Source organism: Parus major, chromosome 4 (genome assembly GCF_001522545.3).
Source record: "Parus major isolate Abel chromosome 4, Parus_major1.1, whole genome shotgun sequence".
Classification (NCBI taxonomy): Eukaryota; Metazoa; Chordata; class Aves; order Passeriformes; family Paridae; genus Parus; species Parus major.
The window spans coordinates 10,402,012-10,427,318 of NC_031771.1; the positions used below are offsets into that span (position 1 = coordinate 10,402,012).

At 45.2% G+C, this 25,307-nt stretch overlaps 1 protein-coding gene across 2 annotated transcripts; it reads right to left on the reverse strand.

The window, feature by feature from the left end:
* Positions 1 to 962: 962 nt before the first annotated feature.
* PPM1K (protein phosphatase, Mg2+/Mn2+ dependent 1K) lies at positions 963 to 19,510 on the reverse strand. 2 transcript variants are annotated; one of them, XM_015625371.1, is made up of 7 exons: positions 19,428 to 19,510; positions 15,970 to 16,465; positions 15,329 to 15,429; positions 7,883 to 8,048; positions 7,239 to 7,383; positions 6,273 to 6,407; positions 963 to 5,792 (listed from the first exon to the last, which is right to left on the reverse strand). In XM_015625371.1, exons 2-7 carry the CDS (start codon positions 16,407 to 16,409, stop codon positions 5,661 to 5,663), a joined length of 1,119 nt encoding a protein of 372 aa, XP_015480857.1. In that variant the 5' UTR covers positions 16,410 to 16,465; positions 19,428 to 19,510; the 3' UTR covers positions 963 to 5,660. The 2 variants fall into 2 exon arrangements, with proteins under 2 accessions (XP_015480857.1, XP_015480856.1); XM_015625370.1 differs by having other exon boundaries at positions 15,970 to 16,468; positions 19,428 to 19,509.
* Positions 19,511 to 25,307: the final 5,797 nt, after the last annotated feature.

Genomic DNA, 25,307 nt, shown 5'->3' on the forward strand with positions numbered 1-25,307 from the left:
AAGAGCTCCCAGCCCCTGCCTGGGGCAGCTTCTGAGAGCTTTAAGCCCTCCTTAAAGCTCTGCCTAGAGCATCTCGAAGCTGAGGATGGAACCACCGTGGTGCCGCTGGTGCTTGGCTGTTCTCTCCCACAAAGCAGCAGCTCACAGTGATGCCCATTTCAGGGTAAGTGCCCCAGCTGCAGAGAAACCCAGGAGCCATTTCCCAACTCCTGTGAAAGGGCAGAGATGTCCAGCAGGTTTCCCAACACCACCCAAGCTCTCCAAATTTACCTGTGTGTGAGCAGTGATTACAAGACCACCATGCGACATGTGCGTTTATCCAAGAGCTGATCAGCTCCAAATGGAGCTGAGATGTGGCTTGGCAACAAAGGAGAACAAAAAAGGACTCTGGTCCTAAAAAGAAGTCCTGGGGCTCAGCTGTAGGAAATTGCTAAGACCTCATTGAAGTCAAGGCTGCTGTTTTCAAGGGAAAGAGTGTAAAATAGATTTGAGCCCAGCTGTGAAAAGCTGTGTTAACTAAAAATACCAGTGATCTCAGGGTTATTTCTACAGATGAGTTAAAACCCTTGGCTCTTACTTTTTCCTTACAGTTTCTTCAATTGTAACAGAGCAGCTTTGAATTCATGTAGCAGCAAAAATATGTTTTCCTGCAGAGGGCCAGTTTGTTTGTTTGCACTGTCACTGGCTGGCATTGCTCACCATGACAGCCACCCAGGCAGACAGAAATAGTGAGTTAGAATGTGACACCCTGGTGCAGCAAAGCCCAGAGACAGGAGGTACTTTGCACTGGCTATTGCTGGGAGAATGTCTTTGCAGGCAAAACCTAGATTATCAGAAGTTTTTATGGCAAGGACTGAGGCCCAGGGCTAACAGGACAGTTGTGACACAGCTCGAGAAGCTGGAGCTTTTCTGGTAGTTGGCAATGCGGTGGAAGAAGAAAAACCCATTTGTAGTGACACAGCTCCTAGAAGCCAATTCTTTATTGAAAGATTTTGTAAGCATTCCTGTACAGACTTAGCTGCTCTAATGTAGCTTTGAGTTGATGAAGATGAAAAAATATTTTTAAAGAGAAAAAAAAAAAAAAAGCAAAATGGATACCTCTAAAATTTCATAGTAGATGAAATTCAAATGCTGATTACACCAAAGATAAGCATCAAACCACAGAAATTACACACAGCCCCAAGGCAAAGCATGTAACAAATGCACACAATTGTACTTAAGTCTGTATGAAAGTTATGACAGGCACGTCAGTTCTGACTGCCCAAGCACTCCACATCCCAGGTCAAGAGAGCACCTGATGGGTACCTCTGCATTCAAAAGAGCAGTTTGGAAGCAAGGAATTCCTGGAGTGTACTGTACATTTGGCTTCTTGGGTGAGTGAGCAATGGCCTGGCAGTGCCCAACTGAAGTTGTTTAAGAAGAATTATTATTAAACCAGTTTCACTGGTAGCTATTGTTTTGTGCTTCTCCCTTAGCTAAAAATCCCAATGTCTTTGACTACAGCACTGGCTGAGACAGAAAATGTGGCTCATGGAACCCTGACCCCATGGAACTTGGCAGAAATCCTGTGGTGAGTCTAAGCTCCTCTCTGTGGTAGTGCATATTAATTTCCAAATATGTAAAAAGCAGTGATATTGCTGATTTCTCTCCATACCTTCATTTTCAGCTGCAATTATTCTCCAACCCTGAGCATTTCAGCCCAAAGGGACTGACTGTAATGAAGGCCTGTAATGAAGGACTGTAATTCATATTAAATTAATTACTGGATCTCTGCCCCATTTCAGTCTCTTGTGCTATGTTCATCATCCAGAGAGACCAGCTCTCCTAAATCCAGGCTGCAAATTACTCTTATCTGAGTTCCCTCTATAAGGCATGAAACCCCCAGCTTTCCAAGTGGTGGAGACACTTAAGTTGGAAAACCATCTGCAGTCACAGCACCTCTCCTAGTAAATCCTCCAACAACATGAGCCCCATCATGCCTTCCATATCCTCACAGTAAAAATGAATGCTTTGCTGGACAGCATTTTTGCCTTTCTGCACCCACAGCACACCCTCCTGCAGTGCCTGTACAGAGAGAGATTCCTCTGCTCCAGGGGAGGATGTTCAGGCAAGAAAATATTCTTATCAAATCAAATGGGTTTCAAATTCCATCCCCTAAAAGGTAGAAAAAAGTGAATGTTTGCTCAGCAGGTCACCCATAATGTTTGGTTCAGTCTGTCATAAACAAAAAATACTCTTTTTGTTGAAACCTCAGATGCATGGGAAAGACAGTGATCTAGAGAGCAAACATTCCATTCTGTTTAATTCAAAGTGTGAGATCCTTCACTGTCCTGGAATAATAAATATCTATATAAATATATATAGCTGCTCTCTGACAGGCAGCTGCCATTGTTGCTCTTTGTCTTCAATCTGAAGGAGCTCTGCTGTGCAGGAGGCTCTTACCAGTCCCTTTTGGGGGTGGGTACTGTGGAGCTGGTTGATGGAAGAGCTGCCACGGGCTGCAGGAGGAAAGATAACCAGATGGAAAACCTAAAGTGTTTATTGGGCCTAGCTGGGATGGAGCTCCTCTCCCCACAGCATCCTCACAGTGCTGGGCTGTGTATTGGCCCCTGAAAAGGGGCTGGTAACATTCTTATTTATTATCTTTACCTTGACCAGGTTTTGGGTTTTTTTTATTTTCTCCCCCCAGCCCCCACCCTGCTGAGGAGGGGAGTGATAAGAGCAGCTTGGTGGGCAACTGATGTCCATCCAAAGTGCACCTTGCATGGTCCTTTTTGGCACCCAGCATGGGACACAGACAGCTGCAGCTTTGTATCCAGTGTGTTATTGCTACAACAGCAGCAACTTCCTGTGGGAGTCAGGGAGATTGCTGGCTGCACTGCTTATCCTTTACAAGGCTGAAGCTGGGAATGTGTCAGTACAACAAAGGCTCTGGGCTGTGTCCTGGCATGGACGGCCTTGCTGTGCTGCAGGAGCTGTCTTGTCTCCACAAGAGGATGAGGGAATACATCTCCCTCTCCCCGCTTTGGACTGCTGTGGATGATTGTGCAGGTTCCAGAGGTCCTTGTTCATGTTTACATGAGATGCTAATGCTACTAAGTAACACCATTGGCACAAAATGGGGTTGGTGGAATCTGGTGCCATCATGGCATAAGAGAAGATTTTTGGGTGAGGTAATACTGAAATGTGCCCTAGGCAGCCGTTCCCTGTCTGGCAGGGTGTGGGGAAGGATTTGGGCGGGTTCCTAGCAGAGGTATCACCTCCCAGAGCCTGGGACTTTCCACCTGAACTGGCAACAACCCTGGCAAACCGGTGTGTCACCTGATGGAGGGGTGCCTTGCCCACCTCAGTGAAAACCAGCAACTTCTGCCCCATACTGGGGCCTGGTCTGTGCCTACTGAGCCTCAGTTCAATGCTCTGAGGGGGCTGGGCTTGAGGCAGGACTCAAACAGCAGCAGCAACTACAGGAATTGCCCCTGGAGTGAAAAAGGAACTGGACAAAGAAAACAAGGGGTCCAATAGAAGGGACTGTAGGTGAGAGGGTGCCTAGGACTCCTTCCCAACCCAAGTGTTTCTGCAGTAGTAGAGAAGCAGCAATAGCAACCACCAATACACCTTAATCTAATCATCCTCTGTTTCACAGAGCTTTGTCTTATCCCTTCCTTGGTAAAATTTCAAAGAGGATATGGATGAATCCTTCCCCTGAGAAGGATCCCCTTCCCCCTGTTAGGAGAAATAAAAGCCCCCCAACAGCAACCATGCTGACCTCAGGTGAACACTGAACCCCAACCCTGGGGAAAATCTGAGGAGAGAGAGGGAATTAGGATTGTAAACCTGTAGTAGTTGCTCACTACACAGCTGGGCACCAGAATCCAGTACAGCAGAGATTTACACACAGCATTGCAGTTGCAATCCAAATAAGTGCATTGCACACACCACATAATACACCAAGTGATGGGACAGACCGCTCTACCAGGCCACTCTAAGCACCAAGTACTAAATGCTGTCAGTACAACACTGTGCCCTGCTGGGCCTTCCACCACAGACAAGTCACATGGAGCAACTGCCTAAGGGGTAACCCTGGACTAAATGGAAAGGGTTAAAAGTAATGAAGATACATATTTCACATTGGAAAACCAGAATCAGGCCAGGCACCTCAGAATTCCCTTTTTTCTTTTTTTTTGCAAGGTGATTTAGTATCAGGCAACTTCTCTTTCATTTTGTTTTGTTTTCACAATTGTGCTGTTGGAAGCATCCATAGAAGGAAAAACACTGTGGAAAGGCTGAGAGAAGATCAATTCTTCCCTGCCCATATTTCACTGCCATGGGAGGTGACAGCTGCTGTGGAATGGAGGAAAGAAGAGGTGAAATGAGGCACACTGGGACAGATCTTTACTTGTGTCAACATGACACCCACAGTCATGTCAGAGCACTGATATCAGCTGGATCAGAGCTCTGCTCCTCCCGTGCCTCACTGGACACAAGAAGAGAAATGGAAACACTTCCTTTAAGTATAAAACTCCCTTCTGGTGTCTGAATATCTGACATCTAGAAACAATACCCAAAACTTACAAAAATTACCTTTCATTATTTTAATGCTCTCTCCTTTCTCTAGCTTGTTTGGGGCATTTTATACCTCCTTGTGTACCATGGAGAGACATGAAAGATCACAACTAACCCAGACACCTTCAGCAGAGGGCAGGAAAATCCTCATGTTTGTATGAAGAAATAAGTTGTCTTACACATCAGATCTTGAAGAGTAAACTCTTTGAAATTAGCTTATTTTCTTTATTAAAAAAAAAAAAAAAAAAAGAAGAAGAAGAAAGAAATTCAAGTTGATGAGAGTCTCTGGATATCAAAACTGTGCATCTTTTTACCTCCTCCGTGCTTCTGTCAGGCACTGACAGCAAAGAGAAGACAGTGCAAGGGGCTGATGCATGGTCCACAGAGACTGCACAGGCTTTGGACCCAATGGAGAAAGGTTCCCATCTGTCCAACAGCACAAGGCTCCAGCCTGGTCTGTCTCCTTGGAGCTAGGGGATCACAGATCACAGCAGTGAGAGCATAAAGCAGCACTGTCTCAGGAACTTGTACAGCTACACCAAATGCCACTGGTATCAGAACCTAAACATTCCAAAACTTCTTTATTTTTCACCCACTTCTCCTGGAGTACAGGGGAGTTTTGGGTGGCTGCAGCAGAAGAAGACAACGAACCCTCTTTCTGCCTACCTAAGAACATTGTGCGTTTGTTCCCCCGTGTTTTATAGGACAAGGAAGCCAGCACGTGGCTCAGGCACCCATAGCTGCCAGGGAACTGAGGGTCCTGGGGAATACAGGTAGGCATGAAATGACTGTGCACTCCCTCCAGCATCAGGTGAAAGCCCAGAACCTCATCTGTGTGAACAAAGTGATGTGTGGAGCTGCTGGGGCTACAAACCCAGGGTGCTGCCCCGATGCCACCTGGAATAACACGGGCAGCAAGACACGGGCAGCCGTAAGCAACAACAGGCACTACGCACCAAGGGAGCAGCGGCACCTTCTAACACTGGGAACAGAAGGGATGGACAAGACACTGAGTCAGCCTAGGAACAGATGGAGGTGTTCTCCTGTAGCACGCTGTGTCCAGGTGACGGCAGGAAAGGATCGCCGGGGCATTGTCTTCATGCCCACCTCCCGCTGGAAGCGAAACTGCGGCTGAAGGAGAAGGTCATCTCCCCGTTCTTGTACTTGCCCCAAGCTCCAAATGGCACTATGACAACTGTGCTGTTGTCTTCAGAGCCAAACTGCACTGCCTGAGAGAAGAAACAAAGTGTTGGCATCAGTGTCTCTCTTGGAAAGGGAAAGAAGTGTTTGGCTTCACCTGGGACAGCATGCCCTGAGGCCTGAGAGTTCCTTGCCCCTTCCCAGCCCTGATGCTCCGTTCTGGTATGCCCTAGAGCTTCCCATGGGATATGCCACCACCCAGAACCATGGTCAGAAAGGGGCCATTTCTGTCTATGACAATTGACATTTTCAGCACAGGCCTAAGCTGCAGTTACAGTCCCATGCAGTTCAGTGGACTGTAAGCTAATCAAGCTAATTGATGTGATGCCTGGCAAGGATGTGGTGAGACACATGATAAGGAAAAGGCTGCAGGACTGGTGAATGTCTCAGCCAGCACCATTCAATTCAGTTGAACGTGTGGTATTGTGTAAATAAAAACCCCCAGTTTTTTTTAAAGCCAAACCAGCCCAGCCAGGAGCCCTTGGTGCCCAGAGAAGCGCTGGCATTACCTGCTCAGTGACCACGTGGGCAGCCTCAGCAGGGTCGTGGCACTGGCTGATGAAGTCGCAGATCTCCTGGCTGTTCACTATGAAGTTGATGCCGTCAGTGGTCAGCACCAGGAAGCTGTCGTCCGCGTGGTGCAGCTGCAACAGAGGCACACAGGATGCACGACCCCGGGTGAGTGCTGCAAGGCAAGGGAACTGCCCCCATGTCTTTACACTCTTGCAAAGCACTTTTTTTTTTTTCCCCCTAGGGGTGCTGCATGCTCTCCTGAAAAATTTTTCCTGAAGCTGAGGATTTCATGGAAGATACGATAGCACTGCAGCCATCTCCCTAAACCCCTAATGTGTGGCACTTCATTGGGACCAAAACAATATAGTTCTTGGGGCCCTGGGAGGTGCACTGGGGAAAAGTAACAAACAGAATACGAGTTGACAGGAGAGCTTCCTGCCAAAGTGGAGGCTGAATACCTTCTGGGTGTTTAATTTGTTTTCTAGATGACTACAGAGCTATGGTAAGATACATGCAGCTGTCCTTTCCTCCTCCCCCTCTCAACTGTGCAAATCTCTACAAATCCTACTTTTTTGATGGCAGTCCATCCATATCCCACACAGTTCTCAGTGATGGTTTTATACCAACATTAACCTCAAAATGATTCATTTGACCACAGGGCCCAAACAGACTAATACCTGTAATGCATATCATGTTACCTTTCTTTCCTCATCATATATATTACTGTCAGAAGTGGGATTTAGAAACTGATCTGGTGAATTTAGTACCAGATTCTTTTCTGTCCTGTTAGTATTAATCTGAAACAACTTAATTAGAGTTACTCTCTGGTTACTTCAGTAAAAATAAGGTGGCCATCAGGCTTCACCTGGGCTCATGTCATGTGGGTACCACCACAGCATCAAATACCTGTGTAGCCCCTTAGTCCAAGTGTTGCTGTCCCTGTAAACCAGATCTTCTTTTACCTGAACCCTTTTTGTTTCTGGCTGGGCTATCACACCACTGTTTTTAAGATCCAAATCTCCTATGCTCCGTGTCATTGCAAGTCTACCATTCACATGAGGCTGTCCCAAACTGTTCCAGGAAATGAAGCCACCACACTTCTTAATCCTGTCCAGAGGCACAAAAGAAAAAGTGAATGAGTTACTGCTTCACACCATTACCCCCATCTCTATCCTCTATTTCTGTCACTAGCTAGAATGAGGAATGATGTATGGAGAGCCTGAGCTGGGAAGCTGAGGGTTGGCTTTAGCTGTTTGAAGGGCTCCATGGAGGGGATGTGTCTTGGTGGGCTGAGTCCTGACCTGGGAATCACAGTGCACTTCCTCGGGTTCTCACTTGGTGATTTTGGACAGGTCTGAACCGTGTGGTCACAGCTCTGTTCTAAATCTCAGTAAAGCTGATCTTACTGCTGAGACAGTTTTTACTCATGGAGGCCTTTCCTCTAAATGGGACCCAGTGCATTGACTGGAGCTTACTGCCAGTTCAGAGTGGTCTCAGGGCTCTCTATTCAACTCTGCTTTCTTCCTGGCCCAACCCAGCAGCAGAACAGAAGCCCATCCTGACTGAGGCTGTGCTCTAGGAAGCCACATCATCAGCCAGCAGGTACCTTTCCTTCTCCTCCTTTCTCTCTGGAGTATGGTCAATGGTGAGTTTCATGGCCTTTCCCTTCCGGCACAGCAGAGCACGACTGTCTCCCACACTTGCCACAACCAGCTCAATTCCATCTCGGAGCAGAGCCACTGTTGCAGTGGTCCCAGAGTTCAGCAGAGTTGCTACAAACGTCATCAAAGAGAGAGGTTTTAGCACCGCCTCAAAGAGTGGAGTCATAACAGCAACAGTTTCAATTGGTAAAATGAAGACAACTTGTGCTCTACCTAATCAGCAAGTAACTGCTTTTAAGTTTAAACTAAATTTACACATACCAAAAAAAAAAATTAAAAAAGCAAGCATGCATGCATGTAGGACTGGGGGAAGATGGGAGAGGTGGGAAGGATTAAGTGTTTCTGTGCAACACGGCTCCATGCAAACAGGGCAAGTGGGATAAAAGTACAAGGTACAGTGGTTTCCTTTCATTTTGCAGCAGCTTTTCAGCCCCATGAGCTCACCTCAAGTTACAGGGTTATTGTCCTTATACCTGGCTCAGTCACTGCACAAGTAGGTCACCATAAAGGTGATGGCTCTTTCCTTTTGTTAGGTGCTGAAGCAGGCAATTACATAGTAAAATACAATTATAGTTACAGTAATTGTAATTGTATATAGATCACCAGAGGGAAAGCAGTAGATCCATTTGTAGCATCCTTCTATTGCTGTCAAGCTGTTACACTCCCCCTCTGCTTCCCCCAGAGAAGGATTCAGCAAACAGGCTTCCTGGCTTTTTCCAGGAAGGAGCACTGCTCCCTCCACACCCTGTCAACTTGCTGGAGGGCCCAGCAAAGGTGAAGCTGGATTCTGGGATTCAGTCTTGCCTTGTGCCTGCAAACGTGTGCAGGTGGCAGTGGCTCTCTGGGCAGCATGCCCGGGGCACTGCTGGGACCACCTGACAGGGGTTCATTGTGAGTGCTCAGAGAGCAAAACAGAGCCCTGGTGCTGCCCTCCTTCTCTACAGGGCAAGGAAGTGAGCTGAGCTGAGCTGACTGACTGCACTCAGGGACCTGCCTGGATTCACTCATGCAAGCAGATTTAAGGGCTTCTCATTTCAACTGCTACAATGGGCTGGGGAAAAAAACAAACAAACAAACAAAAAACCCAAACAACAACCAAATAACAACAAAAAAACCCTCTTGAAAAAGAGAAATGCAAGTGTCTATTTCAGGAAAAATATCTGTAGTATCATCTGCAGTGAAGAAAATGCCAGAAAAATTGCTCAGCTCTCCTAGTTTTCTTTGCTTTTTGAAAGGGCAAGTCCCACCTTACTGTCATTATCTTCTCTTCCTGCAAATTCTGCAGAGGTAACCCAGCAGGAGATGCCTGGAAGGCTCCTGCTGACTTGAGCTATTACATTAAAATATCTGGACAGGACCAGCTACTGCCTGGAACATATTTTTACCTACAGCCAATGCAAACCCCCTTGAAAGGCTCTCTGTAGGTCACCTGCATTCTGGGCTTTTCCGGTTATACCACTTTTTCAAAGCAAGCCAACTAAAGATGAGTTTTGGGCTTGCTTAGGAATGTGACTCCCCAGTTATATTCTTCGTAACATGTCACTGTCTTTCCACCACTGCTTCTGCAGAGATCAGCTACAACTACATGTGCTCCTACCTCTGGCCTTGCCAGCCCTGACCCTGGAGTTACGGGACAGATTTGAAACAGGACTTTGTGTTGGATCCCAAGGAATGCCAGGCAGCCCCAAATCTGACCAGCTGCCAAGAGATAGCAACAGGAATACAAGAGCTGTGAGGTCTTGACAGCCTCCTTCCCCAACCCTGTGAGGTCTCAGCACCCTGTAAGTCAAATGGGGCTGGGAGTAAACTGAGTAAAATGAAGTCGCCAAGCCCTGGAAGATGCATTGAGCCTTGTTGTGCAGCGGAAGCAGCGAGTCCATGAATCAAAAAAACTCAAACACAAACCCTCACAAATAGTGTTAAATAAGCTGGTGTTATTATTTAAAACAGGTATTATTACTGCAACAAGGGCTGGGTTTAGCTGAACCCTGAGCCAGCAGGTCAGCAGTGACCAGCAGCCATGGTGACCACAGTCACACCTCGGTCTGTGCCAGGGCTGCACAGGCTGGGACACTGGAAACTGGATGTGGCAGCTTCTGACTAGCCAGGTGGGCACTGACATCCTGTTTCTTGTCTGAAGCAAGGACCAGCCCAGTGCAGAGTCACTTTGAGGCACATTATGAAAACGTGATATTAAAAAGTACCAGTGCAATTAGAAATTTTAGTAGAACCAGTAAAATACCTGTTTTAGCCAACAGTTAGAACAAGTGAAATAGAGAAACCTATGTAAAACTACCTTTTTGTTTTACAGAAGATACATTTTATTTGGATATTGAAATTAATGGAGCTATTTTCCCATTTCATTCTGTGGTTTTAGAACTATGCTGAGAAATATATAAAAACTTAAATCATAATCTTCAGTTCACAGAAGACTGGAAACATTTCAAATTCAGGTGAATCTGCATATTTTCAATAAAAACTCCCAAAGAAAAGAGCTGCTATCACAAACTCAAGGGCTGGTACTAAAGTACAAGATATTGTTCAGAATTGTAATGGACATGGTGACTAGAACTTCATATGTATATTAATTAAATAGCACTCCTAGGAAAAAAAAAAATAAAATACATGCTGCTCACAATCTCTTCCTTGGATCCATGGTCAGGATGTGAGAACATGCACAAAGCCAGACGTAGCATTATGTGATTTCTAGCACAGCTCAAAACCACAGGACTGATGATGGGATAACATAATGCTTTTCTACAACTGCTGCTAGTTTAACACAATTGGTTTTAACAATTAAAGAATTTAATTTTAATTTAAGAATTTTGTTTTCCTGACAATATCACTATAAAACTAAGATCTTTCAATAGGTTCTTAACACTCACTGGACAACTTCTACTGCAAGTCATCTCAACTAATGTGACAAAGAGGATGTGGAAACCTTCCAGTAGTCCAGGCTAGGAACCGCTGGACTCCTTCACCTGGGACAAAATTAAGCAGATCTCTCTTTCCACTGAAGCCCAGCTTAAAGTGTCCAGGGCCTCCAGTTCTAGAGCTGCTGACCAGGTACAGTGTCTGCCACAAATAACACCACACAGAGGCAAATAGGAAATTCACCCAGGGACTTTGTTCAAACAAAATAAACCTGCAACACTGGAGATGCAAGAATAAGGGCTGCAGAACAGGGGATGGAGTCAGTCACTCTCAGATCTGCCTGCACTGCCCTGTGCAGGTCATGTAGGAAGCACCTGCATCTTTGGCCTTGGTAAATCAACCTTGGTATTTCTGGGGAATTACCACTGTTCTTACCTTCTTGCTAAAGCTGTGTGACAAAACCAGTTTAAATTCAGCCCAAATAAAATCTAAATTTTGTTATCCCTATGAAGATAAGTAACCAACCAACAGATCAAATGAAGAATTTTATCAATGGTAGAGGGCCAACTGTCTCATATATGGCAAGAGTGGCCATTCTGAAGAATATCTACTCCCTCAAGGTAATTAGAGCAATATGGGGAGTTCAAACCAGTGCCAAATGAAATGGGGCCATCTTAAAGGCACTGAATAGAAGTATATGAATTGTCCTGTCTAATGGAAAAATAGGCAAAATAAACATACCTTTAATATTGTACTTAGTATCTTCTAAACTGATTAGGTAATAATTAGGGCTCTTGGTTAAAAAGGCTGCCTTTATAATGCTGATAAATTTATGAAATATTCAAGTACAATTTCTGCAGCTCTCCCTTTTCCTCAGTGTTGCAGGTTAACATATTTAAAGAAATAAAAATATTTTTTAATGATAACTTTAAAAAACAACAACAAAACAAACATTACTTAAAAAATTTAATTATTTTAAATAACTTCTGCTGTTTGTCAGCATAATTAGATTCAAGAGTAAGAACCCTTTCAAAGATGGGTAGACAAGTTAATACCTGGCTATGTTTTAAGATGGCTATTCCAGAAGTGAGTGGCCAGTGTGATTAGAGTTGGATGCACTGAATGTGGAGGTTAATGGACAAACTCCCTCTTGTTTTCTCTGGCTCAGAGAACAGAAGCAGTAACAATACCTGGTAAGACTCCAGTAGGCCAGAAGAGGGTTTGTCTCACATTTCTGCAGGGAAATGCTCAAGTTTCCTCAAGCACAGAATTTAATTTCCTATTTCCATCCTTGCTGAACAAAGGTTTCAGCCTTTACATTTCAGTTTTTATGGCTGGTAAAAAATAGCAGAAAATTCTGCCCATCTCTGGCAGTTGTCCTGTGGATAATGACATTTGTTGAATGTGAGCTTCCTTTATGTTCTGTACCTAAATTTATAAGTGATTTGAAAGTGACTGGCTATATTTAAATGCATGGAAGGGAATGAAAACACATTTTTGAAGAGGTATCAGACACCAAGCTTCAGGGCTCAGGCATAGGTCTAAGCTGTTAATGATTACACAGGATTTAGGCAGAGAACAGATTATTCCAAACTTGCCTAAAGCAAGTTTCTTATGCTTATGTATGAAACAACAGGTGTAGGTCACTGTCAGAGGGGTTACTGGACCAGGCTCCAGCAGGCCAGTACAGCACTCCAATAGCACTGGTGAACTGCATGCCAGACACAGCAGCAGTACCTGGAACACACACACATAAACCATATTTTTTATTGAAAGCTCACAGGAGCTACCATGATATGTATTTTCCATCCCCAATTACAAAAACTCTATCACTGCTAAGTGACCTACAGAGTCATGTCCTTGAAGACATAGCTGGGGTCTCCAACAAGGCACGTCTCTAATCGTGTTAAATTTGTGCCTTATGTAAGATTTTACCCCTTAAATAGCACTAATAACAATGCCTCAAACATGCCATTTTAGCCATTTGATTTGGATTTGACCTGGGGTTTAGTTTCCTTCAAGCACCCAGGTACAAGTTTTAAAGCTGGTTGTGTGTTAGTAAAGACCTGGACATCCTGAATGTGTAGAGGTTTTTTTGCAGACACAGTGGAAGGGAGCAAGCCATGGAAGGGTCATCTGCTGGAACAAGTGAAAGCTATTATTTTGGACTTCATCAGCTATGGCCGGGTTTCAAAAGGAGGTCAGACTTGGGGATACAGCAAGTTACACTGTCACCCACCATCCTCAAGATACTCTAGCAACTATCTTGACTCTCACATCCAGAATAGCCACACTTAATCAGAAATTTTGCTGGCAAACTGAATCAGTTTGGAAGCAGGCTTATAACAAAGACATATGCCAAACACTGAAATTTTATGTAACTTCTAAAACACCAGCAACAACAAAAATATCCCCACAAAGCAGTCAACACAGTATTGAGTTATTTTAACAACAGATATGCAAGAAGTTTAATCTGTTCAGAAATCCAGACTTGACTTTGCACCCTGTTACTCCATTCTTTGCCTTAGAGCTTGATTTTCGGCCAAGAACAATAGACTCCCTTAGGGAGAGCCCCCAGGCTCCTGCAAGCGCTTGCAGGTGCTCAGCCTACCTGAGAAATACTGAGTGCCTACCAGAGCATGGACTCCATGGATGTCTGGCAACTCTTTTACCCTCTATTTTGCTTTTTTAATGAAGGCAGCTTGTGCAGTATCCTGATAATGTTTTCTGGCATCAAGCAGCACCAGTTAGTTAAATGGTATGAAAAAAATCCTATAAGCAGTTCTAAAATGCTCTGCTTGCTGCACTGTTTGTCTGCCAAATATTATTGTTATTCAATTCTGTAAGTCACACCTACAAAGTTATGATTGGAAAGTTTTCAGAAAAACAGAATAACACACCCAGTAGAGTTCTCAGTCCTTCTCCTCAAGGAGCTGTTCTGACACAGAGGTCACTACAATGAGCCAAACCAAGAGCTGTCTTACTCACAAAGGGGCAGGGAAGGGGACAGTTAGATCTGAAAATGAAATGGTCTGATCCAGGGAAGCACACAAACTAGTACTTAAATGCTGTCTTGGACTTGAGTTGGTAAGAAAATATATTTGCAAAAAGGCTCTGGAATAAAAAGCACATCTGCTTTGCTGATGTCTCTCAAGAACTCAGCTAAAACTCAGCCCATAGGTCAAAACTCTGGTCTTTTTTCCACACGAAATACAACGGGAAAATGACCTTTATAGATGCAATTCTCCTTTTTTGAGGGCTGCACCTCAGGATTCAAGACTTTTTTTCCTCATCCCTGGTGCAGGCTAAAGTAAAGGGCTACCTGATCTGCATTTAAGCCTACTTAGATTCATCTAGTAGTTAAACCAGAAAGCCACTCCATTACTTGATTGTATTCAGCCACTGCTTCAAAAAAGCAGCTTGAGAATATAGTATCACTTCAGTCCCTGTAGGGCTTCTTGATTTCCAGTCTTTCTTGGAGACATGACTTTTACAGTTTCAGGTCTTCTAGAACAACCTCAGTTATTCTGCCAGTGCCTGAACAAGGGGACTGGCAAAATAACTGAGGTTGTTCCAGAAGAACAGCCAGTGAAACTGGGATGGTATTTTTGTTTGGTTGTTTGTGGGGTTTCTGTATTGGTTTGTTGGGGTTTTTTTTCTGCTATGTGTTGGTGGTTTTCTTTTTAAGACTGGCTAAACTGACTCTCAAATTGTATCTCATGGCCAAGAAAGCTCCTGTGACAGAACTGGGACAGGCACTTCTATCTCCCTTCTTAAGTTACTCCCTATAGGCTCCACTTGCTGCAACTGGAACTTCAGATGTACTTAGCCTCTAGACACATAGACAAGAACTTCATTAACAGGATTAAATGGGAGTCTAAAAGGGCTGGTGCCAGCTTCACCACAGCCTTACCACAGCCAAACTTGTTTTCTTCTTCACTGCTTTTTCCCCTTTCCCACTCAGCTACTCCTGTGACTCTGTTTGTACAGAAGCAATATCGATTGCATTAATTTTGGCTTACATTCCTCCTCAGGTGCAGCAGCCAAGTTAGGAAGGGGAACTTTGACACTGTTGCTTTAAATCCACAGTAGTAACAGCTTTAAAACAAACAAATAAACATATAAAAACACCAATTCCCCCAACCCCCTAAAAAAAAGGGAATCAAAAATACCCCCCTCCACATTTCCTACCAGTAAAATTATGGTCTTTGCAAATCTAAATCACTCTTTGCCACCTCAACAAACATATTCCCTTTCAGAATCACATTAAGAGAAATTCAATTATAACATTCAGATTCATAACTCCTCCAGTAAATTTGACTGAGGCTTACAGTAGTTATTTAATTTTTAAGACATAAAACATAATTGTTTTATTTGCAATAAGTGACCAGAGCAAAATCTTGTGTTAAGTAAAATTGTTTTCAAGTGTTTTTCTGGACATTTTACTGCAAAACTACTGAGCAAATAAAACAAACTTTTTTCTCTGCACCTGTATGAGTAGAATATTTTTTACCTACCATCTGCTGAGAGATTAGCATGCCTTTCATATGCTTTGTCTATTTCTAGAAAAGCTTTGCTCAAAACATTTTCCAAGTTCTCCTCCTCAGCAAGAAATTCCCTGGAAGCAAGCAAGCAAACAAAGAAATTAAACTTCTTTCCAAGAAATATACATCCTGATCAATCTGTTTCACAGTCTTATCTCCTCCCTGCAAGCACTGGATGATGCTGGACTTGAGTGAAAAGGTAATGTGATTTAACTGTGTGAACTGAAAGCATAATCCTGTAATTTTGGAAATATCTAAGCTCCTTATCCAGCATCCGGGGATGTGATAGATACAGAAGAGTGTAAGCAAACACAGAGACCCTGGGTGAAAACAGTCAGTCCACACTCTCCCCGTGTTCCAAGACCTTTCCCAGAAAGGGGGCACAGTCGTGCTTTCCTCTCCTGTATTTGTGGACTTGCCCAGTGGGGCAGGCACCACATAGATTCAGTAATTTGTAGCATGTCTGTACCATCCCGCGCTCCTGCTGTCCATAAGGACATGCGGCTACATAACCTGGGAAGATTGGCTACAATGTACAACCCACTGGCTACCTAAGGAAGGAATCTCGGTTAGAATTTATTTGACACACATTCATTCCCTCGATGAGCACTTACTTAATATATTTTTCCATGTACTTATCACAGAAGTCTGCAGCTGCCGACCCGCCGTGCCCATCGTACACTGCGAAGTACAGGATATCCTCTGTCAGCTGAGCATAATCGAACCGGTCCTCGTTTTCCTTTCGCTTCCCGATGTGGCTGGCGCAGCCCACGTTGCTCAGGCTCACTTTTGGGATCGGCTTCCCGTACTTTATGCTGGGTGGGAGGAGGATGGGTTCATCGATGCGATTGTCCCAGATGCCGAAGGTGTCCCATGTGGTCGGCCGCCCGCTGCCGTCGGGGTCGAAGCGGGAGGCGCGGCGCTCGCAGCTGGAGATGGAGCAGGCGGCTGCGGGGCGCTTCTCGTCCTGCAGGAAGCGGGACGTGAGCGCGGCTCTCCTTCTCACCTGGAACCCTCCATTCCGTACCAAGCTAATCAGAGTAGCTGTGGACATAACTTGTCTTCGCAGAGATTCGTAGGGAAAAAAGAGCAGGAGCAAAAGATGCGCAGCTGCTGGAATGTTTTGGAGACCAAAGGGAAAACGGTTCAGGAAACAAGAAGCACAGGAAAGGGAATTTTCAGTTGCATCATTCAGGAAACAATGTCACCCTGAGAGCCCTCTGATCATGCGGAGCACCGCACTCACTGGGAGCGACTGCAGCGGGATCTGCGTGACTCATCGAGAAACTATCCCACACTCAGCAGCAGCCCACATCCAACCCCGGCTCTGCACACTGAGCAGGGAGGCACTTCTGCTGGCCCCCTGCAGAGTGACATCCCGAATTTTCAAAGGTTGAAGGGGCTGAGATGGAACAAATGGGAGTGATGATAATGCTAACATATGAAAATATCCAATAAGATTGTGAAAACGAGTTTATCTTCCATGCTCTGAAAACACCAGCTGAGATATCTGCACTGTGACTCCCAGGGGGAAAGGAGAAATATATTTGCTTAGATTTTAATTTTTTTATCTGCACGTGATATTTGGTTCTGTGACATTTATGGAGGTCCTGAACAATACTTTTTAACACAGAGCTGTGAAGTAAATTGTGATTTTTTAAATTTTTTTTTTATGCTAAGAATGACTACTCAGAGTGTATTCATGGACATCCCCAACTGTACACACAAACCTGACCCTCAAAAAACCCCATGCACCTATTTCCTGTTTTGTCTGTCTTGAAGTTCTCTGCCACCTAACCCTGAAATGGGATAACACAGACATGCAAGATCCTCTACTGGATTCTCAGATCCCTTTTTCAGTCCAGATAAATTCAAACACACCACTTGGCTCAGCACAGACACAAATTTGCTAATGATCATTCCCCTAGCATGCTGAAAAGCGTAGGAAGATTGGATTATTTGACCTTTTGCAGAGTAACACCCAACCTGACCCTAGTCCAACAGGCTGAGATACAGTTTGTAATAATTACATGTTGTTCCACCAAAGTAATTTGAACTGGACCACACAGATCACTGTAACTAACCACACTAAAGATACAAGCCCAGTGAGGGATTTCTAACTTAATTGCTCCAAGCTTGCTAAGGGCAAAATTATGAGTGAGAAGAATTATATGACGTAACAAAAGATCTAAAAATACCCAGGCTTATGGCGAATGAAAAGAAAAAAAAAAAGAAAAAAGAAAAAAGAAAAAAAAAAATGACAGCAGGGTGATCTGACACAATTGAACAGCAAAGAGCAACACTTGTACCCCAGAGACACTTTAATTCTGGACTGGAGTGCCTTGCTGTTGTCCTTTGCCCAAGCCAATCACAACTGCATCTCTGTATCTGAAATATTTGTTAAAACTATGTTTTAAAATTGCTAGATAAAAATCTGTGTACTCACAAAAAACATGCAATCAAACATAACTTAGCAAGGGGTTGCCTTAGTAGAAAATGGCAGTGACAGATCCTTTGGGAGGCCTTCAACAAACATTGTTCCCAGCTCAAAGCTTGTTGCTTCAGATACTGTGGGTTTAACTTTCATGCAATTCTTAGGTTGCATGAAAAGAGGAAAGGTTTCTTTACTTAGCACTTAGAGGTTGACTGTTGACTTGATAGAAGGCTGAATGTTCTGGAAATCACTGTTGTTGCACCAGCTGAATATGGAACTACTTGAAATCTCAAGATTTTTCCATTTACTGCAAGGTGATGGCAATATCACATCCTTATTTTTTAGCATTCTTACAGGTATTTTACACCTGGTTTACTTCCTGGAGCTGCTTTTTCCTTCCTCCTATCCTTGTCTCGTAACAACAGCACGTTAACTTCCTTCTGTGAAACACAGCACGACCAAACCGAAAGCCTGCCAATTAGCAAAACCCACGCTTGCTTTCACTTCTGTCAGCTTGAGAAGAGAACATGAAATGCTTGCTATATTTAGACTACCCTGTATCCACAGCATGAATCAGAGGATCAATCCAAACTCACAAGCTAATTAATGTATTTGTTCCCTATCAAATTCAGCTCTCACCAGGCAAGTAAAAATAGTGACGACAGTTTTTCTTTCCAAGAGTCTCTGCAAGTCAGGAGTAGGAACCTGCTCTTTGGTTTGTTATGTAAACAGCTCTGGACACACAACAGTCTGTGCTTTCCCAGCTGATATGTCTGCAAACACTGAGCAGACCCATCCGGGCAAAACAAGATGAGGTAATGAAAATGGGGGCAACTGGTGTTAGAGACAAAGTCCAAGATGGACAGTTCTGGATGGAAATCTGCTTTGAGGTGCTCCATCTATCTGATCCTGTTCATCTGTGCACATTTTCCTGTCTGTGTCAGCTGCCACAGACAGGCACGGAAACACAGCACTTAAGGTGGGATGAGGTGATTAAAACTGCAGTTTTACAGCCTGGCTGCTGCTCTGCAGATGGAAATTTTCCAGGCTGCCAGAAGAAAAGGGGAAGGAAAGGAAACCCGGAAGAAAGGGAAGGCATGTCTGCTGCCCCAGGGGATCCGACGTATGCAAAAAGGAATGTACAACTCCAAGTGCACTTGCCTCGCGTTCCTTCGCAACCCCACGGATGTGGGCAGGACCCTACGGTTCTGAGAGTTAAGTTCGTTTTAAAGCAGGTGCGCTGTTGTTTTGTACGTTTTTTTGTTTCTTTTAAAATCCGTGACAATCCAGTCTCGCCTCTCCCTGCCTGGACAGCAAACTGCACATGGACAGCAGCAATTTAAAGATGTCACTCCCGCAGTTTGCTCATCACGAATTACCACAGGCCGCGTTTATTCCGTGTATACCAAAGCCGCGGCGTCCGGCGGCAGCCCCTGCGGAACGCCGGCCGTGCCCAGCCCCGCTCGGTGATGTGCCAGACCCGCTCCCCGACATTTCCAGACCTTCCCGCCCAGCAGCCGCGGCTGAAGGAGGAGGGAGGGCGGAGAGATCGGAAGGGGCAACAGAAGGAAACGATTGTCAGCGCGGCCCCCCGCCCTCCCTCGCCCCCGGCCCGTGCCCCGGGCAGGCGGCCCTTACCTCCTCCCGCTCCCGGGCCCGGCGGCGGCAGCGCCCCAGCGGTGCGAGAGCGGCGCCTCCCCGGCCGAGACTGCAGCGCGGCCCCGCCGCCGCCGCCCGGCCCCACCCCCGAGCCCCGCCGGCCAATCGGGCCCGGCGGCGGCGGCCGCTTCGGCCGAGCCTCCCCCGCCGCCCCGCCCCACCCGCCGGCCGCGCCCGGCCCCTCACACGGGCCTGCGGCTGGGCCGGGAGCAGCGAGACGGCCCGGGCTGCGGCCGGGGTGACCCTGCACAGTCCCCGGTTTCACAGAATCACAGAATCGATTAGGCTGGAAAAGACCGCAGAGATCGTCGAGTCCTACCACGTCCAGTCTTTCCTCAAACACATCCAGCGAGGGTGATTCCAGCACCTCCCCGGACAGCCCATTGTAAACACCCTTTCTGTGGAGAAATTCCCCCTAATTTCACAGAATCACGGAATTTAGGGAGTTGGAGAGGCCCACAAGGACCATCGAGTCCAACACCTGGCCCTGCACGGGTCCAGACTAACCCTCCCCTGGCACAGCTTTAGGCCGTGTCCCCTCGTCCTGACGCTGGTCTCCTGGAGAAAAGCCAGACCCCACCTGGCTACAGCCTCCTTTCAGGACTGGATTCGGCAGGTGGAAGCCCGAGGGCCAGGACAGCCAGGCTGTGGCTGCAGCTGCTGCCCACCGGGTGCCAAGATTCCTCTGGAAGCAGCAGCGATTCCCCCATGGAACAACTATCCTAAAGATGTAAAGCAGAGTTGTGTGCGCTGCGCTCAGGCAGCTGCTTCCATGAGCAAAGCCCTGCTGCCTCCTGACATGATCCGTGTCCGATCAGGAGTTTAAAGAGATCATTTGCTCCATGCAGTGCTACTGCCAGTCTCTGACCTTTGATGCAATTCGGCAAATCAGTTGACTCTGATTACAAAAGCCTTTGAAACTTTTAGTGCCACTACCATTCAACCTCATGCTGTCTGCCAGACACCAGAGTACTTGAAAACAGACACCTGAGAGAAAAATGAGAGCCAACACAATTTCCATAGGAGCTTAAGGAGGTCACTGTCAAGTTTGTCCTATACATTTTTGAGGTAAAGAAGCTATTGTTTTGTTGGAGTAAGGTTTTCAGTTGCTGCAAAACCCAGCTACTTCTGGCCAGAAAAGCAACAAAGAAACCTTTCAGACGTCTCATTGTACAGCTCTCCTTGTAGAACAAGAGCTTAGGTGAGCATGGCAGCACGTACCAGATTGTTCTGGTTTCCAGATGTGCGATGTCCCACTCAGCATTTAGAATGGAATTTAATCCTGAGAGTCTTTTGGGGATAGCAAGGGTGTCGTCGGTAACTGCAGGTTGTTCTCTGGTTCCCGTTTGTCCTCAGTGAGACAAGAAAAACAAAACTCTCCTGCCAAGTCTCCTGGCACTGAGCAGAGAGCAGCAGTTGTCCTGAACACAAAGGATTCATACAGGAGTGTATCCAAGCTAGCACAGTGAATTACTGAGAACAAAACCAGCATATTATCTGTAAAACAGTTATTGCTATTTACAGAGCAGCACTAGTGGGGTCTTCCCAGAAGTGTCAGGGTCCTACATGATATGGAGGCATGAGTGCTGGGAGACAGTTTCTGCCCCATTGAGTTGGCAGTGAAAGGCCAGCATGGAAATGATAAATGTTTCATGTTGAGCCCTTATGTGCAGTAGAACTGCTCTTTACAAGCCTTTGGAAGGCGAGTGGGAGGCATCTGGAGAGGCAGCAGGAAAAAATGAGGCAGTGAGCATTAGAATAGCTTTGTGAGAAGGCAGAAGGCTTGAAGACAAGGCCAGGGCACAATGACAAGGACACACAGAGGAACAGGTCATGGCACAGGGCAGGCAGAATGGGCTGCAGTGGAGAATTTGGTACTTTGAGGGGCTTCTGATAGTACTTAGAGGACAGGAGGCAAAAAAAATCAGGAGCAGGAAAGGCAGGAACTTTACTATGAAATATTTGGTTTTGCCTGCAAACAATTTGGTCTTTCCCCTCACAAGTTTTTTCCCTGAAGGATGAGTTAAGTTTTCTAAATTCCAAGTCTCCTAACAAGGAATTTCTGCTCCTGCAAAGTTCTCTCTTTCTCTCTTCTGTCTTACTGCCTCACTTTTTGGTGCTTCGTCATGTTCCTGACCTTTCCCTCCATTGCTGCCTATTCTACTTTATTTTTTCTCCTTTTCATTCATGATTTGCACATGTTTTTCTGTGATTATTTCTCTCCTGCTGCCTCTTCCCTTTTTCACTCATCTTTCTTTCCTGCATGCTTCCATCTTCAAATTCTAAACCCTTAATCTGGAACTGTCTTGTGTGACTGGAAAACAAACCAAGCTCCTAGGAGTGGAAGCAGGTTGGTTTTCTATGTGCTGTCCTGCCCAGCACTGTAATTGAACACACAGCAGTTGGAATTCTTGGGAGGGGGAAAAAGAAATGTCTATTGTAATCTCCATGTATCAGATCTCAAACCAAGATATAAATTCAGGGCAAGCTGTTTCTGGATGCCATGATCTTCTCACCAGCACATGACATTGAAGGTTGGAGAATTTACTTTTATGCCATGCTTTCCATCCTCATAAATGAAGAATTTTTCCTTATAGAAAAGCACTTAGCCCTCCTGGCTAATTATCTGTCTGTACCATCTAAGTCTGCCAGCAGGTCAGAAGAGAGCAGAAAACATCCTGTGGCTGTGGTGAAGTGCCATTATTTTAACACAAACTTTCAAAAAACTGGCAACAACTGTAATTTTTCACAGCACTTTTCAAAGTGCTTCAAAAACTTAAAAAAATCAGGTGAGCTGCTTTGGGATAGGTCACCCCTGCCATGGCCATTTGTCTACCTGTGCTCATGGACAGCTCTGGATAGTCCAGCTCTCAGCATGGACATTGGTGATGAGGAAAAGAACTGCAGGAAAGCTTATTGGAGATCTCTTTTCCTTGGATGAGGAACCAAATTTAGGTTCAGACCCTTGCCTTAGCTATGCTGTGTGTGTGCCCATGCTTGGCCTTGTACCTCACTGATCCTGTGCTTCCCTGGCTGATGGATCCTCTGTCTTGACTTCCAACCTGGCTGGTCTCTATGGTCAGGCTTGGTGGTCCCTGGATTGCAGCTGGCCCCTGTTGCTGTTCCCAGCTAGCCTGGCTCTCCTTCAGGTGCCATGGAGCTGTCAGGGAGGTCCCTGCCTGCCTCACCATCCCCCTTATCCCCAACCCTGGTGGAACAACCATGCTTCTCCTTGCTGACAAGGGCTGCATACAGTCCTCAGGATGTGGGTGAAAAGCAGTTTTCTTCTTCCAGGGAAATGTGCTTTTTGGCACTCTTGCCAGGTATTGCCCTTACATAAATAATCAGTGTTAACACTGAAACATGACTAAGCAAGCTAATAGGCATTCTGTTTAGAAACAAGAAATAAAAAAATATTGGTTTTGACACTGCTCAAATGACATGTAACAATTCTCAAGCTCATGCTCTGTACTTTCATGGGTTATGTGACAAACCTGTGCTCAGACTTTGGGACATGGTAATCTTGTTTTCTCTGGTTATCTTACTCAATAAGTTTCTACTTCATTTGGGACTCATGGTTTACACACAGAAGACATTCTGAAACAGGACGACATTCTGAAACAGTAGCTTAAGCACATTTCTAGGACTGCCCAGATCAAACTGCAGGTTCTGAACCAGTTCTCACTCACAGGGAAGGTGGGAGTCAGATGAACATCTTTTCCCGCAGGATTCCTCTCAGTTCAGATGACATGGCTTGCTTCTGTCCTGGTGATGATGGAACTGTATCTAAACACTTTGCTGGGAAGGTCAGATCAAGAGTGAAGTGGAGCCACTGCTACTTCCCCTCCTCAGTGAGCAGTGCCAGCACTGCCCAGCAGTAGCCAAACCACTGCTGTGTTTTCAACACCACTCCATCTACAAATACAGACCACAGTACTGAGGGCTATTATGAGAAAGTTAACTAACCCAATACGCTGTGTTTTCTGAAAGTTCAAGAAAATTGTTGAATTGCTTATCCTGACACTTTAAATGGCTTTGGAGTACTCAAGCAGTTTATTTGGAAACAGAAAAAAAATGGTTTGGCTGAGCTTTTTGTGCCCCTAGTGAAGAATATGTCTTCTTAAATGCAGGGAAAAGTGATTTAGAACAGAATGTTCCTAGCCCTTCACATTGTGCCTTTGGCATTCTCCAATTACAGCATGTTAGCTGTGTAAATTGAATTTCTCCTTGAACTTTTACAACTTAAATGATTATATAAGTCTATTAAGAAGTATTATAAGTTAGAAGTTGTGATATTTCAAAATTATAACTTTGCATGATAACTTTGTATTAGGAAAATGCAACTGAAAGATCTGATTTTTGGGATGGCTGCACAGTAGCACAGCTGATTTTGTTTCAGTGTCATAACTTAGGTTTTATGAAGATAAAGATTCAGATCAGAATTCAGTCATCTGCCTGCTGAGAAGAACCACTATTTTTGCCTTGATGATTAAAGAATACTCCTAATGATCTGTGAAGAGCTGTTGTAATTTGACAGCAGGAAATGATTGTGGCTTTTGAATATGTAGCAAATATTTTAAAGCAGGCTTTTAAATGGTTTCCTTGGCAACCAACTCTTTAGAGATCGACGCATGCTATTAAGTATCCTGCTGGACTTGGATCAGCCTTGCAATATTAAAGATAGTTGTTTCCAACACTGCCAGGTCATGCGCAGTTCCTCACTGTCCAGCAGTCCTGGAGCTCAGAGGGAAGCTCGCTGCCTGCCAGGCTTTTTCGCAGACGAGCAAGGACACACCTCTTGGTAGTGAGCTGGCGTAGGCATCCCGAGGGGTGGAGGAGCTGGCCGAGCTCACATTGGCTGTGTTATCCAGCAGCCCGGAGGAATGGGGAGTTTATTTCTCATTCATCCACGCTTCGCCACCCCTCTCCCCCGCAAGACAATGCTTGTGACTTGTGGTTCCCCTTTAAAAGAGATAGCAAGCACAGCTGCTGCACAGCTGCACAGCCTGCAATTATTATTATTATTTTTTTTTTTGTCTTATATCTCGTCTGTCTGCGGCATCACATATCTTACCTTTCAACCCCATAATCAGTATTTATGATCAATAGGAATGTAAAGCCATTAATGATGGAGAATCCTGGAGACGTCATTAACGTAAAGAAGAACATCTCCTGCCCTTCTCCAAATTTTCCAGTTATGTATTCATTCTGATTTGGATTGGCTTCCTTATTTGCTGTGGACATCTGGGATTTAAGGCAGCTTTAGCAGAACTGAGCTGAGCATGTTGAAGAAAAGAAGTGTTTAGGGGAAGTGTGCTAAACAGTGATCCTAATGGAGGGCACTTGCCTGGTGTTTGTCATCAGTCCTGTGGGAGCCTCATCGGATGCCTCAGCAGTGCTGGGGTCTCTCGGGGCAGACTTGGAAAATAGGGTTGGTGAAGTGAGATAACTGCTGACAAGTATCCTTTAAGAGATTCTCATACTTGTGCTTCTTTAGGTAAGCCTGATGTGTAGGAGTAGCTTCTTGCTTGGCCGTGCTTTGCTTTCTGGAACTCTCAAGAGACAGGCTTTTCTAGAACTGATGCAGAAAAAGAGAGTGCATTCTGAAAGCAGTTGCTACCTTCTATTCATGGATTTGAAGGCAGAAATCAGCACAAATTCCTTAAAGTAGAAATCAAGCGGAAGACAGCTCATGCATGACCCAGTCTGTGGCATTATTGTACTTAATAGCCGTTTTTATTTCCTACTCGTCTTTGCTTACCAGTTGGTAATCCAACCACTGCCTGCTGTTATGGGAAGGGTTACTGCTTTATCCTAAGAGCAAATAAGAGTAGAATAATAAGCATTCAGTGTTGTCCT